Below are 15,507 nucleotides of genomic sequence, written 5' to 3'. Positions count from 1 at the left end.
GAAATATTAAAAGGAAATTTTAAAGAATATTTAGCAGCCAAAATCTGCAACAAACACAACGCAACGTAACACTTTCTTCAGTTTAAGTAGTAGGACGAAGACGAAGAGAACTGTTTCAAATATGAAATAAAAAAACATGTCAACATTTCATATGTATTTAATAACCTCAGTTTACATGAAGTCTAATACAAAATTGCACTGCCGTAAGTGGTAAATACCAGCCAGTGTTACAACAGAAAGAGTTTCTGTGGAAATTCACAAGGAAGTCTTGCTTATACAGTTTTGTTTAAACAACAGACATGGAATATAAAGATCTACTCATTGAGACGGAAAATTGGTTAAAAAAGGCTGTAAACAGAGGCCAGAAACTCATAACACAAGGCTCAAGAAGAATTTTTCCCCATCCTTTTTGCTTCAGAAACATCACGGGCCGGGTTAATTCCATTTCTTACACACCTGCGCGATAATTGGGTCATAATGATCACTTAGTAGCTAAACACTCAGCTCTTTGTGTCGCGCAATCTCGATCGACTTCTTGGAATCGAGCTTGGAAAACTTGTTTAGGCATCTTCCCTATGATATCATTAACGGATTTGTTTTAACTTCATTCTCTTGATAGAGATTTTCTGAAATTTCCATACTAATGGATAGCATCGCAAAATCAGAATTTGTCACTAAGGACCTATTAAAGGTTTTTATACCCCCATTTATACGAAATTATTTTGCACTGAGAAGAAAGCCCTTAGCATACTCTACAAGATGACATAATTTTTATTGGCTGTGACATATGTGACGTCATTATAGCCGCCATCTTGGATCCGCCATCTTAGATTTTAACATTTTCTTAGAAAGTCACAAAATAACGGAAATTGATGCAAAATCAAGCCAGAATGTTTATGGAATTTAAAAATATACAAATCTTGCTCTTCTGTTTAAAAAAAAAACTGGAAAAAAAAAATGTTAAAAATGACTATTTTTGACAAGACCTGCTTGCAATTATGACGTTGCCATGGCAAAATGTCATTGACACACGGTTAACATATCAAAATTTCCGCAAAGGATGAATAAAACCGCTACTAAGTTTCAGCATAGTAGAGTATTCAAAATTTGGAAAAAACCTTATTGGAGGTCCCCCCCCCCCCCCCCCCCCCCCATTGTACGTCCGAGGGTTAAATTTACATCATTTTGTTGAGACTGTTGTACGTCACGCACGTTCTTGCTTTATAAACTATCATAAGGTATTTGGAAACTCCTCGCTCCAGCCTTTTGCGCGGGTTGCCATGTCGTTATTAATGATCGGGGATTCCCCTAGCTATTTGCAAAACTAACCTACCACCATCAGGAAGTGAGGCGCTTTTCCGGAAATCTGTTGGCGTTTCTGAGAAAAGATGCCTTTGGAAAAAAGTATATACCCATATTTTTACAGAAATTATGAAGCAAATGTTATACGCCACCGTGAATTTTGTGGCAAGCTACGCATGTAATATTGTCGAAGGGAAACTGTTTTCAGAACCGCGAAAGCATCGGCGAATGGAAAATTTTCTTTACAAACTCTACACCACAACTTCACTTAAATTCAGTGAAACCCCCTTTAAGCGGCCAGTAATTCATTTTTAAAAAGCAAATCACAATTAAGAACACATCCAAAGTTTTCAAGTAAAATTAACAATAGCTGACCTGCTACATGTAATGGTTTAAACGCAATTCAATTTTCTTGCCCTGAACTCCTTTAAGAAAACATTCGCACTACGTCACGCACTCACGCTAGGTATTAAAGCATTTGTGTGGACTAAACTGTTTATTGTTTGTTTTTCTCGGGATCGGGATCTTCTCGGGATGGCAGTTTTTATTCTCCATTCCGCCAGGGGCGTTCTTTTAGCAAAGTAATTTCTTGACTAAGTAAAATTCTAAAAGAGGAATAGATAGTTGGTAAAAGAAAGCCCTTGACTTGTCCATTCCTGGATTGCGGTCATTTTGTTGAAACTGATGTAACACCTCATGTAATGCGCGTTTTTGCTTTAAGTACCATATTTGGAAACTCCTCGCTCCAGTCTTTACGATTTCCCCTATTGGCAAAACCAAGCTGCCGCCATCAGGAAGAGAAATGCTTTTCCGAGAAATCTGTTGGCGTTTCTGAGAAAGGATGCCCTTGGAAGAAAAATATATACCCACATATTTACACGAATTATATAACAAAAAGTGTACGCCATGATGGAATTGTGTGCATGGCAAGCGGTAAATACTGTGGAATCCCCTTTAAGCGGCCAGTTCTTGATATAGGCACATCACAAGAACACATCAAAAGACTACCAATAGCTGACCTGCTACATGTACTTTTGTCGATGGTTTAAACGCAATTCAATTCTTTTGCCCTAAAAAGTCCCTTCGCATAAAGTAACGCACTCACGATAAAACCTCACAATTTTTTTGTGATCATTTTTTTTACTTATCAGTGGATATAGTCTAATATTATTGTTCTATCATCTGCTGTTTAAATGAGTCCTCTGACACTGTATAAGCAAGACTTCTGTAACAGTAAATACTTCAAATACACTCTTTACACCATTAGAAATAAACTGAACCCCCCTTATCACACCAATTTTATTTTCTCTAGATTTATCGACAGCGAAGTGTGCGAAGACCGCGGATTTGTTACGCTCTTTCTAAATTGTTTAGGGAACGCGCCTCGTTTTAAAATTGTAGACTCTTTCTTGCTCCTTACTTGAAGTGCAGCTCCATTTAATCAGTTTTTAGCCGTTAATTATATAATTTCCGGTAATAGCTACAGCATATGCGCAATAGTTTGGTTGCTGAAGGAAATGCTGATTACCGTAATGATTCGATTTAGCGCCCTCCTTCCAATAAGCGCCCCCTTCCGAATAAACGCCCCCATTCGAATGTGTTTTTGTCAATAAGCGCCCCTATTCCAATAAGCGCCCCCATTCTAGTAAGCGCCCCCATTCTTATAAGTGCACCTATTCTAATACGCGCCTCCTATTGTGGATAACTGCCCCTACTAAAGTCATTGACGTCATATATTTACTGCGAAAACGAACAATTCTTTTAAAAGTAAGTGAACTTTCAACAATTTGCTACTGTTACAGTTTCTGTCATTGTTAGTTATCTTAATATTTATTAAAGTTTTGTTTTGAAGATTTAGTTGTTTCTCGAAAAATTAAATAAGCGCCCTGTGCCGAATAAGCGCCCTGTCTCGAATAAGCGCCCTCTCTTGAGGTGCCAAAAGTAAATAAGCGCCCCGGGCGCTAAATCGAATCATTACGGTATAGGTCTTGAGGTCATGTTTGGTGAATTTAAAATCAATATATTAAAATGTGACGCGCTAGCTGTTAGAAAAATCCCCTGCAGAAAGTTCATCAGGAGCCATTAAATCGGGTGCAACCGAATTTAACAGTCGTGAAAATTATTTTGTAGGTCTAGCACAAATATTTGAGCTCTCCCGCCTGTTTTCAGAAGCTATTTAGAGTGGGATAGTGTGCCATGAATCTGACGGGAACTGGCATTGAATAATATTTAACTGTTGGTTATGCGCAATAGTACCGTTACTGAAGGAAGTGCTAACACAAAGTCATAAAGGTTAGGGAAGTAGAGCTGAAACAGTCTAAAAACAGGTGTAAAATACCATCTACATCCGTTATATCATGTTGAAAATAAGGAAAAATTCGACAGCGCACAGATGGTATAAAAAAGGTTGCCTCGTAGATTTACATCCATTCTCAGTGGAGAAAGGTATAGCAAGTCCTCTGCCACAAGAAAAACGAAGAACTCTTACTTTTTGATTACCGAAGAGAAAGATGGTGAGTTTCATTTGACAATGATTGTACTTGCTTTTAACTAGTTCAAAGCCGAATTCGAATTCAATGTATACACAAACAACTTCAATGAAGTCACCAAGAACTTGATTCATGCAGTGCTACTGGTTTGCTTTCTAACAGAAGCGATAAATCTCTAACACGTAATTTATATTCTGTCACCAGGAGTTCAAGGTTTTCCTTCTGTGTTTTGCCGTCCTTGTTGCTGCCACATCTGCAGCGACTGTTTGTAAATGTGAAGACAAAAAGGTATGAAAACTGACGTCACTTTATTTTACCTGAATGTTTCTTTGACTGCCCTTAAGTTCGCATCGGTCATTTCATGTGCAGTCGTCAGACGTACTGCCTGCGTAAAAGGATACTAACTTTCAAATAAAACAGAATGGAATTCGATGCAAGCAATATTCCAACTGAATCTTCAAGTAAGAGAACTTTTTGTTTAACTGCTGAGAAATTTGATAAAAGAGGGGTGGAAAATCACACGTCGTTAGCTAAAAAAAATACGAAAACCTTCGACCCGTGAACTAAATGCTTACCCCTGATGCCTACTGGCGTTTACTGATGCCTCTTACGTTAACAAAGATTTTTTCTCTTTTCTTCTTCAAATAAATTCAGAATTACGCATAAAAAATCAAGCCAATAAATTTTTGTTTCAAGAATGGATTACTGCAAGTTATCATAGGGGTATATTGACTATAAAGGTACCTTTTTAATTGCAGGAAACCGTGTCCAAGTACAAGTTGAAAATAAAGGATGGAGATAAAGAGATCGATGAAGAAATTGACGTTGACACTGAGAAACAAACAGAGACAATGCATGTTCCGAAGACAGATTACTCGACTGCGGGAGAAGTTGATGTCATTTACGACTTTAAAAAGGTAAAACAAACTTGATATGGGCGGGGTGGACAGAGATGACGTGATTGCACTCGCTTACTATTTAGTGGGAGGTCCAGCACTCTTGGAAAAAAAAAACGATCTAATAACTACAAAGAGTATATAAGTATAAATTTTCGCCCAGTGTGTTGTATCAGTATCCTGCCTTTACATCATTTTTTTTTTTAATTTATACGTCTTTGTTCTGAGCGTAAATATGCATTGCCTGTTTTTCGTTTGTTCCAGGACTTGACCATGCACCGACTTTCTGCTGCAAAAGCCTGTTTTTTGAGTGAATCCACTGAAGATATGCCCAAACCTGATGACCTTGTCAAGTTACTTGATCAGGTAGTGTATTCGTGAGATTCTTTTTCATTTTTTGATGTACATCTCCATGTGGTTTCAATTGTTTCTAAAAAAGAATTTTAAATTTTACATTGGGCCGTCCCGTAGTCGCTTACAGTTCAAACACAATCCGGGTTTTACGATCGAAAATAAGATTCCCCGTTCTATTTATGGACAAACCAGTCTTAGATTGCAATCCGACAATCCACCTTCGATTTTCGTTTTTATATCACATGCTCGGTTTGCTCGGCCACACTTATCGTTGTCGCTCGATCGTTTTCTTTTATTTTCTTTTATAGCTAACACAAAGATTCAAACAATCAGAATTAACTAGATCGGAAAGTGGATTGGTTAAAAGGAACCCAACCTTAGTTTAAAATAAGTTTTAAAATAGTAAGCTTAGCTGATTGTTTATAATCCCAAATGAAACGAGCGTAGCGTAGGAAGTTAGCACTTCCTCTCTAACTTAAAATACTTAGCCTGGTAAGAAATGTCACAGATTGATGCTCTTTATCGGCCACTGAATTCCTTTCTTCTCTCGTACATTATCATATAAAGCTGCATGCATTTAATTTCCCTCACATTTGTTCTTGTTATTCTTTACAGCAAAGCAACGCGCCAGCAAGGAACGGAACAAACAGTGTATATGAAGTTGTTTCGACCGTCACTGACCGCTCGGATCTGAGTGATGAAATGGCGTCTCTATGTGCAAAGCTGCCCATTTATCGCGTCAAGAAAGCAACGTCGGTGTCTCAACGTAAGTGCTACACCTTATCAGTTAAATAAATATAATCCATTTATGCGTTTAGAATAAAACATTCAATTCCTTGTGTCAGACATTTAGTGCTTGTCGGGAGCTGAGGCCACCAAAAGTTTAGTTGAGAAACGCCAGTTTTTCAGTTTACTGAACATTTCTGTCAGGGACATTTAAATGCTGAGATTGTAAAGGTAGATACCTACTTAATTTTACATAATTATGTTGCAGGTGTGAAGCGTTTGCCTTGCCAGTATATCTGCTACTGGTATAGTACTATGTGCTGTAAAAGGTATGGCTGTAACCAATGTTACAAGCGGTTTTGCTACAGGAAATGTTAAAGAAAGAGCCAGTGGAAGAAAGTTAGAGAGGGATATCTAAATACAGCATACAAGTTGTCAGTATTATGATATTTTTGTTTCATTTGAAACGTACGTCTGGAATGATTAAGCTGATTTAAAATTAACTTGCAACAGTGGTGATAAAAATTACAACGAGGTATTCAAAAACAAAGAATTAAAAAATGCCGAGAAATACACTTGTATTGTATGCTGTAGTAGGCTATACAGATTAGGCTGTAAAATTAAGCTGGATAAACAAAAAGGTTTCTTCTTAGGCAGGACTATCTTCACAATATATAATCGTCAAAGATGTCAAATAAGATAAATTCGCTAAGATTTTAGAAAATTGGATTTTTTTTAGATAGAAAAACTCGGTTAAATTTTGAAAAGTTTATGACCTGAACGTAGAGTACAATAATGAAGCTATGGAAAAATCATAATTGGTGCAGGTGATTGGTGCTAATTTTAATTAAAAAACAATAGCCGAAAGGTAAATAAAAAAGTCACTTGACTGTGCTTTTTAAAAAAAAACTTGTGTATACTGACTGAGAAGACCCTTCTATTCTATATATAGCACTTTCCATTGTATGATCCTTCCCCCCAACCCCCCCCCCCCCTCCCCTTCCCCTTCAAGAATCTTAGCAGTGCTCTCGGCGCCACTTCGTTAAAAATTCCCGCCTTCTTTTCACGCAATGTAGACTTCATGGAGTATAACCTTGGAAAAGGAAATTATAGAATTATATTATAGAAAGGAAATTAAGAATAATTAGCAGCAGAACATCAATCGACAAGAATGAAACTCCAGAAACTAAATGTCTAAAAGTGATATACTAATAGGCACCCGTTATAGGCATTTACCTACGGACTTAGGTCTTTTTTTTTCAGTAGGAGTTGATTCAACATTTAAAGGCAGTCTCTTTAAGATCATTCTTTTGTCTTGATAACAGGCTGGTGAAGAGGGGTTCCCAGTCACGAGTCATGAGCCTACTATCGATAGTTTGAATGCAATTCAATTCTTTTGCCCTCAAACCCCTCAACGAAACATTCGCACAAAGTCACGCACTCAGGCTAGGTACCGGTATTAACGCTCTTGCGTTATACTTTGGTAGGTGCATGGTTTCAACTTTTCGCACCATTAGAAGTCTTAGAAATCAACTAAGCCACAGATCTGTGACACAGATTTTCTAGCTAATGTACACTGCGAAACATGAAGTCCCTATTGCTCATTCGAATTTGAACTGAAATTTACAAGTTGTGACGAGCAAACTGTCAATCAATATTGGAACATTGCAACGCAACATTGCCAAGTTCCCATCAATAGAACATCCGCTTTGATTGTAAGATCTACTTATTCAGACAGAAAATTCCTTGATATGGCGGCTGTACACAGAACAGAACATTCGTCATTAACATGATCTGGGAGAATTTTCCCATCCTATTTGCATCAAAAAAATTACAACTCGGGCTAATTCCATTTTTCCTTTCACCCTTGCCTCAATAACTGGGCGATTACTTATTAACAAAACAGTTAGCTCTTGACTTTCAATAATGAAAGTTTATGACTTTGTCACGCTAAAGTTTTTTTCTTTAGCGTTAAAAATACATTTTAAAAATTGTATTTCTTTCACGCTTCGAAGTGCTCCTCTCAAACGTATATAAGGGAAGTCAAAAAGGCCTTTAGGGAGACGCGGTGGCCTAATGGTTAGCGTGCTCGACTCCGAGTCGAACGGTCCGGGTTCGAGGCCTGGCCGGGGCGCTGCGTTGTGTTCTTGGGCAAGACACTTTACTCTCACAGTGCCTCTCTCCACCCAGGTGTACAAATGGGTACCGGCGAATTTACTGCTGGGGGGTAACCCTGCGATGGACTAGCATCCCATCCAGGGGGGAGTAGCAATACTTCTAGTCGCTTAATGCTACGGAAACCGGGATAAGCTCCGGCTGTATGAGCCTCATGGCTCGGACACAGACTATACCTTACCAAAAAGGCCTTGAATTTTTGGACTAATGTCAAAACATGCGTATAATAATAGAGACAAGCCAAGAATTCAGTACACCAAGTAGCTTTATTTACGTTTCTTAAATCATACACTCGTTTTTAAATGCTAATCATTCATTTGTACTGTATTCTTTAAAGCGAGCAACTGATAAATCGATAAATCCTACATCGGCAACAGTTGTCAGTAATTTGATTAAAACCGAAAACGTTGAAACGAATACAGGTATACCAAACTGTCGTTTGACTGCAATAAAATCATTTTGCCTATTATGTTCCTGATACAATATAAACGGCTGATATTTAATTATAGCTTTAACCTTCGTAATTATCGAGCGAGGAATTTATTTTATGAAAAAACGTTAATGTAAAGCTATCTTTGAACTTGACTCTAAGACTAAGATTAATCACGCTTCCTAAAATAAAAAAAAATTGGCTTGGATGATTGTCAACTGTTATTTAAGTTCATTTAGTCTCTTATGGAATGCCACTTGGCTAGTAACGGTGGGAAAAGCGACAGCTTCAACCGATGCTGATTATGACCCAGCGACAAACATTGGAGCATGCGTAACTGCACACAGTACGGCAGAACCAGCCATTGCAAACCCTTCTGCAAACAGAGCGACACACCCAGCTGCAAACCCAACGTAACAAGTCACGTTTGGAACCTAAAACAAAAAACAAAGGGTTGATACAATGCTATTACTGCAAAGCACTGCACGTCGTCCCGTATATATAAAGAGTTTTCTTTTTAATAGGAAATCAGAAATACAGAGAGGTGAATTGTGGTCGGTGTGGGAGATCGTGAAAAAAGACCAAGCAATATTCAAGCAAACCGTCCCTTATGCCTACACTACTGAATAGATGTCACGTTTTGGGTGAATTTCTGTAACATTGCTCTACATTTGCAGGGCAGAAAAGTTAACGAAGGAGCATTAATTAATTTAAAGATAATAATGATTATATTGTAAGCAACATAGCTGCTCTATTGATCAGAGCTTGAGACTAGAAATTTTGCCTGGTCAAAATTGAACTAGATTATTCCTCATCAGTCACAGATCGAATGAGCTGAGCTCGAGGTACTGTAGATCAGTTTTAGAAATACAAATCAGTGGACCATTAAGTTGACACAGGTTTATTACGACTTCTAACACAATATTCCAAGTGCTTTACTTACGTTTTGCAATCGCGTTCTTCATAGGCTGGAACGAAGCAGTTGATTCTAACTCTCCTTCGACAACGACGTAGATGGGCAGGTTTTTGCACAGATTCGCCATTTTCTCACTCAGATGAGAAAGGTTTTCAAGCATTCCGATAACCTTTAATTTCACTTCAGTTTGCTTTTTTGCTATCGCAACATCATCTTTGTTTTCCCAGTAAGCAAAGAATGAAAAAAAAAGCTGAATTTCTTTACTGGATGTGACTATCCCAGGCCCGTAGCCAGGATTTTGCTGGGGAGGTGCGCATGCGCATGAGTGCCTCCGGCGCGAAATCTCGAGGTCCGCAGGCGCGAGAACGTAGGCGGGACTGGGGGTATCCTCCCCTGGAAAATTTTAAAAGATAGGTTATCTGAGACAGCATTTCGTGCGTTTTGGAGACAGTTTGTTAGGAAACAAGGCAGATAAAAATTAACGTAGCAACGACAATAGTTATGGTACATTTTTAAATTCAAAACGTATTTTAAGAAACAGGATAGCTTCCGTGCGTGGCATTTTACCGCAAAATTGTTCATGGATTGACATGATCTGGCTGCCGCCTTTCTCTTTTTCTCGCTTTGTACCCTTCGCACCATTTAATTATTGATTCGTTGAGAAACTACATTTCATGCAATCTGAGTACTGTGTTCCAAGCCCAACAAGTACCCCTTTTTCTCTCTTTATGGTAGCACCTGGCAATAGCACTTGGAACGGTTCGACAATATTGTCCCACGCTCGTGTCATGTTGAACAATTTCTTCACTATTTATCACCGAGCTTGAAATTTACCATTGGATTAAATGTAAAGTTTAACGCTGGAAAGTTCAATGTAAAATACTAAACGTTTCGGCAGTGCTGCCTTCATCAGTAGTTGTAGTAAAAAACTACAACTACTGATGAAGGCAGCACTGATGAAGGCAGCACTGCCGAACCGTTTAGTATTTTACATTGAACTTTCCAGCGTTAAACTTTACATTTAATCCAATGTGTTCATTTAAATTAACGCTGCGCAGGACATTTTTGTTTTGAAATTTACTATCTTTATTGTTTACTAAAGAAGACATTGAAATTAACCTAGAATCACAGAATTTGGTCCAAAATATACCACATGAAATCTGCAAGTGGTAGAACTTTAACCCAATGGTCCATATTGAATGTAAGTAGTTGAAGTGTAAAAATACAATTTCCCTTTATTTATTTATTTTGATATTTTTTTCACAATGAGCGGACTTCCAAGGCTCGTGGCTCGTGTGTGTGTGTGTGTGTGTGGGGGGGGGGGGTGCGGACGCACCTGTCGCACCCCCTCCCTACGAGCCTGTACCATACATTTTTTTTAGAAGACAAAACGCAATCAGAGATTCAAAAGGCAATAAACATACAAAGATGTTTTGCGCTAAGAGAATTTGTAAAAATATAACCTTGTACGTTCCGATCAAGGAAAAAGCCGATCTTCGTCAATTCTAATACCTGGTATACAGTTTATATCTTCGCATGACCTTAGCTCCACAGGATAGGGAAATCAAGTTGTGAACGATATGCAAAGAAGAAATCAAGTCTTTAAACAGGAGTTTTGAATAATAAATTATGTAAAATTCATGTTCTTCTTTTGGCTGATTTTAAACAATTTTTTTATCTCGAATGCTTCCAATTTAACATATAAACTGATCATGATAAACAAATATAAGCTTACCAGGAGTTTCACCAAGTCGGTCGGCTTCGGAACATCATCGGTTCCATCACTCATAAAGCAGGATTTAGCCTCTGGCAAACGAATCATCGTCAAATTCTGCATAAAAAAAAGCAAGGAATGATTTGCGACCATTTGCTAAGTTCCATGTAAAATGAACGGGTTTTTCAGGATTTAAGCTGACAAAACTAAGGATTTCCTAATCTGAATTGATCTTCACTCAAAATGGTTTTTAAAAGTGCATATAAGCTGTTGATTTGTCACGCGCCATAAACTCTCTCGTCTATGATTTCAAAACAGAGTAATACACATACGGATCAAATATGAAGATAGGTGACACCCATAGCAAGAGAGGTTATGGCTAAATTACATGTGTGACATAATAATAACTTTGTAAGTGCCAACAAGCCGCAAATGATCTAAACTAAAACAGGAATTTAAACGAATAGCGCAAAATGTCATCACGTTATTAACCTTTTTGAAGTCGTAGATGATATCTCCTGCCTCTTCATCGGGTGCAGTCTTTGACACGTGAAATGTTTCTGTTCCTTTCTCAATGTCAACATCAATCTTTTCTTCATAATCCTTCCCGTCTTTATTGATCTTTAATCTGTACTTTGCCGCTGAATCACTCGCGAAATCCTGCAAAATCTAAAGAAAAAAGAAATTGCATCACCGTTCTCTGCTCTCTCAATTTACGGTGTGTAAGCGATCCGTTCCACCACTTTCCTAGTTAAGCCTCCGCGCGACCAAATCATCCAGCCGGCCAACGCTTTCTGTTATCGCGTTACTAAGAGTCAAACTATCATTACTTAGATACTTCTTGGGATAAAAGGGGCTTATAGGGGGACGGGGGCACGAAATGATGTATGTGATCTTGATATGCATGAACCTTGAACAGTGGGAAAAGATTGGTTAGTGAAGGCAATGTATTTCTAAAACACAATTAAGAAAGGCGGTCGTTTTTTTGCAATCGGCACAACGCATGCGATTATTAATCCAAAGATTTCGGTAAGCTTTCGGAAGGTGGCCAAGCGTTGTCATTTCACGCGTGGTGCACAGAAATTCGATGTTGTATTCAAGTCAAACAAAAGGAAATCCCAGAGCACAAAATTTTTCAAAACTACGAGATCGCTTCAATATTTACTCAATTTTGCGTTTATGTTAGACAACCTTAGAAGTTTTCAATGAGCATGAAATTCAGGGATTGTGTAGTGTACTGATCAATTGCTACCCTGAAAAATTTGGGGAAAAATTCATCGACGAGTTTTGAAATAATCGCGTTTTTTGCGAAAGTAGGCGTAAAATTGGTAAATAGAGCTAAACATTGAGCTTCACTATGATTCATATATTTCATATTTTTCGAAATCGCGCAAGTCTACCTACTTCTTACGGTTTGGATATCGGATATGGGACATTTTTAACAGGAATGAGGGCTAAAGCCTCTCATTAAACATCAAAAAAGAAGCAAATTTCTTTATATGAAGTCTTGTCTTTATTTTACGCATAAATTATACCATCTGAAAACAAATTCCAAGATATTTCAAAATTCCTCTTGTAGAATTCGATGAAACTCTGCAGAGCTGAAGGCAAACACCCAAGGTATACGTAGCATGGAGGATCTCGAGAGAAAATGCGGTTAAGGGCTGAAATTCGATTCAGAGCAAAAACCTGTGTGACGTCCTTGTCACGTGATATTCATTCCGATCTCCCAAAAGTTTATATCATATTGAAGTTCAGTCTATGTGTAATCCATGTGATATAGTAGATATGTCATTGACATTAATCCCTTTAAGTACGAGGGTTTCAAAGTTGACAGGTATCGCTAGAAAAAAACTGGGTCGAGCCACCTTAATTAAGTGCTTCATAATGTGGTTTATTTACTTTTCTTATCGGGATGGGCAGAGAGTCCCTTTTTAGCAAAAAGAGCTAGGTCGGTGTCATTGTTTATCCTGGCGCTTGCATATATATCAGGGGCACCCAACGAGCAAATTGTACTATAGGTGTCGGAACACCGTTTTACGTTAAAGTGTACTTTTTGTGCGATTAAAACGCTAGAAAAATTGCACCTGTTCGGATACGCTAGCTGAACTATCAAACTTCAGAAAGTTTTAGGGAACGAAATATTATTACCCGAATTTAAGAGCCGCTGTTGCCTTTTCGAAAATCGTAGCCGGCTTTTTTTTTTTCGTACACAAAACGACATTTTTATCTCTCGAAAACAACAGGCATTACTTTCCCCATGTCACGAAAGATTTAGGTAAAGAAAACTCCAGTTTTTCGTCACACTTTTAATCGAAAATCGCAGACAAATATAGGTCTTTTGAACAGACATTCGCCGAAACAGTCTGTTGGGTGCTCTTGATATATGTCACTGCTAAAATGTCTAAACTACTTTATGTTTTTTTGAGTTCATAAAGTATATATTCCGTGACAAACCATGGAATGTTTCCTATATTCAACGAGTAGAATTTCTCTGATTGGCCGAGGCAAAAGGTTTTTTTGGAGGGGGATTTTGTGAAGGGTAAAATATTTTTCGTAACGAAAGGCCCGGGGCGCTTTTCATAATCTGCAATTTCAGCCAAAAATGTCTGATTTTCTGCACCCTTTCTCATACTAGCTGTTTGCAATGATTGTTACAATATATTTTTTTACAGTTTTAGCTCTGTTAAAAGACATCTAAACTGATTATCGCTGATGCAAACCATTAGTGGTTGATATACCTTTGACATGTAACTCGAGAGAATGTAAATCTCTATACTGCTTTTATTGAAACAGATTTACGCCATGCACACTTGTCGCTAAACTTGACCTCGCTTCAGCAACCGCACTATTGGGCATGTGCTACAACTCTTACGACGAGAATATAAAGTTACACTAGTCATTCATAAAGGCGCACTATTGCGTGGATTTTGCTGCACCTCAAACATCCCTTGTCGGTAGACACACAACCCAAGGCCTGTTCATGCCAGTACGCAGTCATTTTAATTTAAACGAATTAAAATGGTATGAAAATATACGCCTTTATATAGCGCAAAGGGAACGAGGCCTCCTTCACCAACGAGGAGGTCAGTTGGGCTTGCTGTTCCTTGTTTAAAATATATACAGTGGAACCGCTCTACGGACACCCCGATATTACGGACAGTCTCATTTGTCCCGACGAAATGCTCATACATTTTCCCTAAAATTCAGGCCCGTAGGGAGGGGGGGGGGGGGTGCGATGAGTGCGTCATGGCTGTTAATTAGCATTGTATTCAACTGTCATTTTGTCTATCCATCCATCAAGTAGCGACATCCAGGTTTCCTTTTTTTCTTCTGAGTCAGTCGCTATCCACGGAACGAGGCTGGTACTGGTAAAGCTTTTTAAGTGAAAAATGCATCAGGTTGACCAGTGTCCCCTCTTGCCAGAGCTTATCAATGTTTCCGTAGCATTAGCCGACTAGGGCTTTCCACAAGTTGCTCGAGATTTCCCAAAAAGGTGCCTGTAATTTCTCAAAAAGTTGCTCGAAAAGCTTCGAAAATTGCTCCAAAAATCCAAACCGCTGCTTCCTATCAAGAGAAATTCTCTAAATATATGCTAATTTCCCTTTGAGTGTAAGATTTCTGAGAAGTTTAATGCAATTTTACAGCAAAGAGGTATCTAAATAACATATCAAGGGGAAAATTTGTTAAATAACAAGGATTCCTTTAACTGAGAAAAATCGTGGAGATATCAATGACGTCATGTTTGCGGATAATCTTCAGAGATCTTCGGTCTGGAAATTGCTCAAAATGCAACAAGTTGCTCGAAAGGAAAAAAGTTGCTCGAAGGGGAAAAAGTTGCTCGAATCATGAAAAGTTGCCAAAAAGTTGCCGAGCAACTTGTGGAAAGCTTGGGGACTGGGGCGAGGACAAGATGGCGGAATAGTCGTGTTTTTTTTTGAAGCTCCGTCAACAGTGGCCGTAAAAACTTTATTGCAGCCTATGTCCGCTAATCTATTTAAGAGAAAGGTTCGGTCACCATCAGCAGACGTTTATGCCAACATTCCTGAAGAAAAAAGGACGCGAGACCACACTGAGTCAGAATATAGTGAAAGGCGAGACGAAGCGTTGCCACGTGCAATGGCGGCGGAGATTGCCACAAAGATGGACTTAGTACTGTCCAAATTGGATAATATAGAAAGCAGGCTGAACAATGTATGCTCGTCAGTAGCCAACATCGAAGAAGCGTTAACCAATCTTGAAAAAGATGTTGCGGACCTGAAAGTTAAATCTGAAGGCAACACAACAAACGTAAGTCAGCTCAAAGAAAGGGTGGATTTCAACGAGGGAGATATCGCGGAGGCGAAACGTGATGCGGCGGCTGTAAAACTAGAAGCAGAGAAACTTAAAATGAACCTACTGTACCTTGAAACTTACAATAGGAGAGAAAACTTGAAGTTCTTCGGAATAGAGGAAAATACAAGTAACGTCGCCGAAGACATCGGAGACGCGAATATGGATAGTTC

General features: G+C 38.5%; 2 protein-coding genes across 2 annotated transcripts; one reads left to right on the top strand and one right to left on the bottom strand.

The window, feature by feature from the left end:
- Positions 1–3,432: 3,432 nt before the first annotated feature.
- LOC144653468 (uncharacterized) lies at positions 3,433–6,647 on the top strand. Its single transcript, XM_078513462.1, has 5 exons — positions 3,433–3,815; positions 3,996–4,079; positions 4,550–4,708; positions 4,952–5,053; positions 5,657–6,647. Exons 1-5 carry the CDS (start codon positions 3,813–3,815, stop codon positions 5,834–5,836), a joined length of 528 nt encoding a protein of 175 aa, XP_078369588.1. The 5' UTR covers positions 3,433–3,812; the 3' UTR covers positions 5,837–6,647.
- Positions 6,648–8,189: 1,542 nt separating this feature from the next.
- LOC144653471 (uncharacterized) lies at positions 8,190–15,248 on the bottom strand. Its single transcript, XM_078513466.1, has 4 exons — positions 11,495–15,248; positions 11,025–11,119; positions 9,316–9,512; positions 8,190–8,806 (listed from the first exon to the last, which is right to left on the bottom strand). The coding sequence occupies exons 2-4, from the start codon at positions 11,108–11,110 to the stop codon at positions 8,661–8,663; spliced, it is 429 nt and encodes a 142-aa protein (XP_078369592.1). The 5' UTR covers positions 11,111–11,119; positions 11,495–15,248; the 3' UTR covers positions 8,190–8,660.
- Positions 15,249–15,507: the final 259 nt, after the last annotated feature.

This window comes from Oculina patagonica, chromosome 5 (genome assembly GCF_052425735.1).
Source record: "Oculina patagonica isolate OP01 chromosome 5, crgOcupat, whole genome shotgun sequence".
In the NCBI taxonomy this organism is placed as follows: domain Eukaryota; kingdom Metazoa; phylum Cnidaria; class Anthozoa; order Scleractinia; family Oculinidae; genus Oculina; species Oculina patagonica.
Note: the sequence above shows the minus strand (reverse complement) of the source record. Positions and strands in the feature narration are given on the sequence as shown.

What these genes read in the sequence shown, in the direction of transcription:
- LOC144653468 (XM_078513462.1), top strand. An exon ending in GTAAATGTGAAGACAAAAAG is followed by an intron (nt 4,080 to 4,549) that starts GTATGAAAACTG and finishes TTTTAATTGCAG; the next exon opens with GAAACCGTGTCCAAGTACAA. An exon ending in TCATTTACGACTTTAAAAAG is followed by an intron (nt 4,709 to 4,951) that starts GTAAAACAAACT and finishes CGTTTGTTCCAG; the next exon opens with GACTTGACCATGCACCGACT.
- LOC144653471 (XM_078513466.1), bottom strand. Translation starts at nt 11,110, where the DNA reads ATGATTCGTTTGCCAGAGGCTAAATCCTGCTTTATGAGTGATGGAACC. An exon ending in ACCGACTTGGTGAAACTCCT is followed by an intron (nt 9,513 to 11,024) that starts GGTAAGCTTATA and finishes CTTTGCTTACTG; the next exon opens with GGAAAACAAAGATGATGTTG. An exon ending in GAAGAACGCGATTGCAAAAC is followed by an intron (nt 8,807 to 9,315) that starts GTAAGTAAAGCA and finishes TTTTTGTTTTAG; the next exon opens with GTTCCAAACGTGACTTGTTA.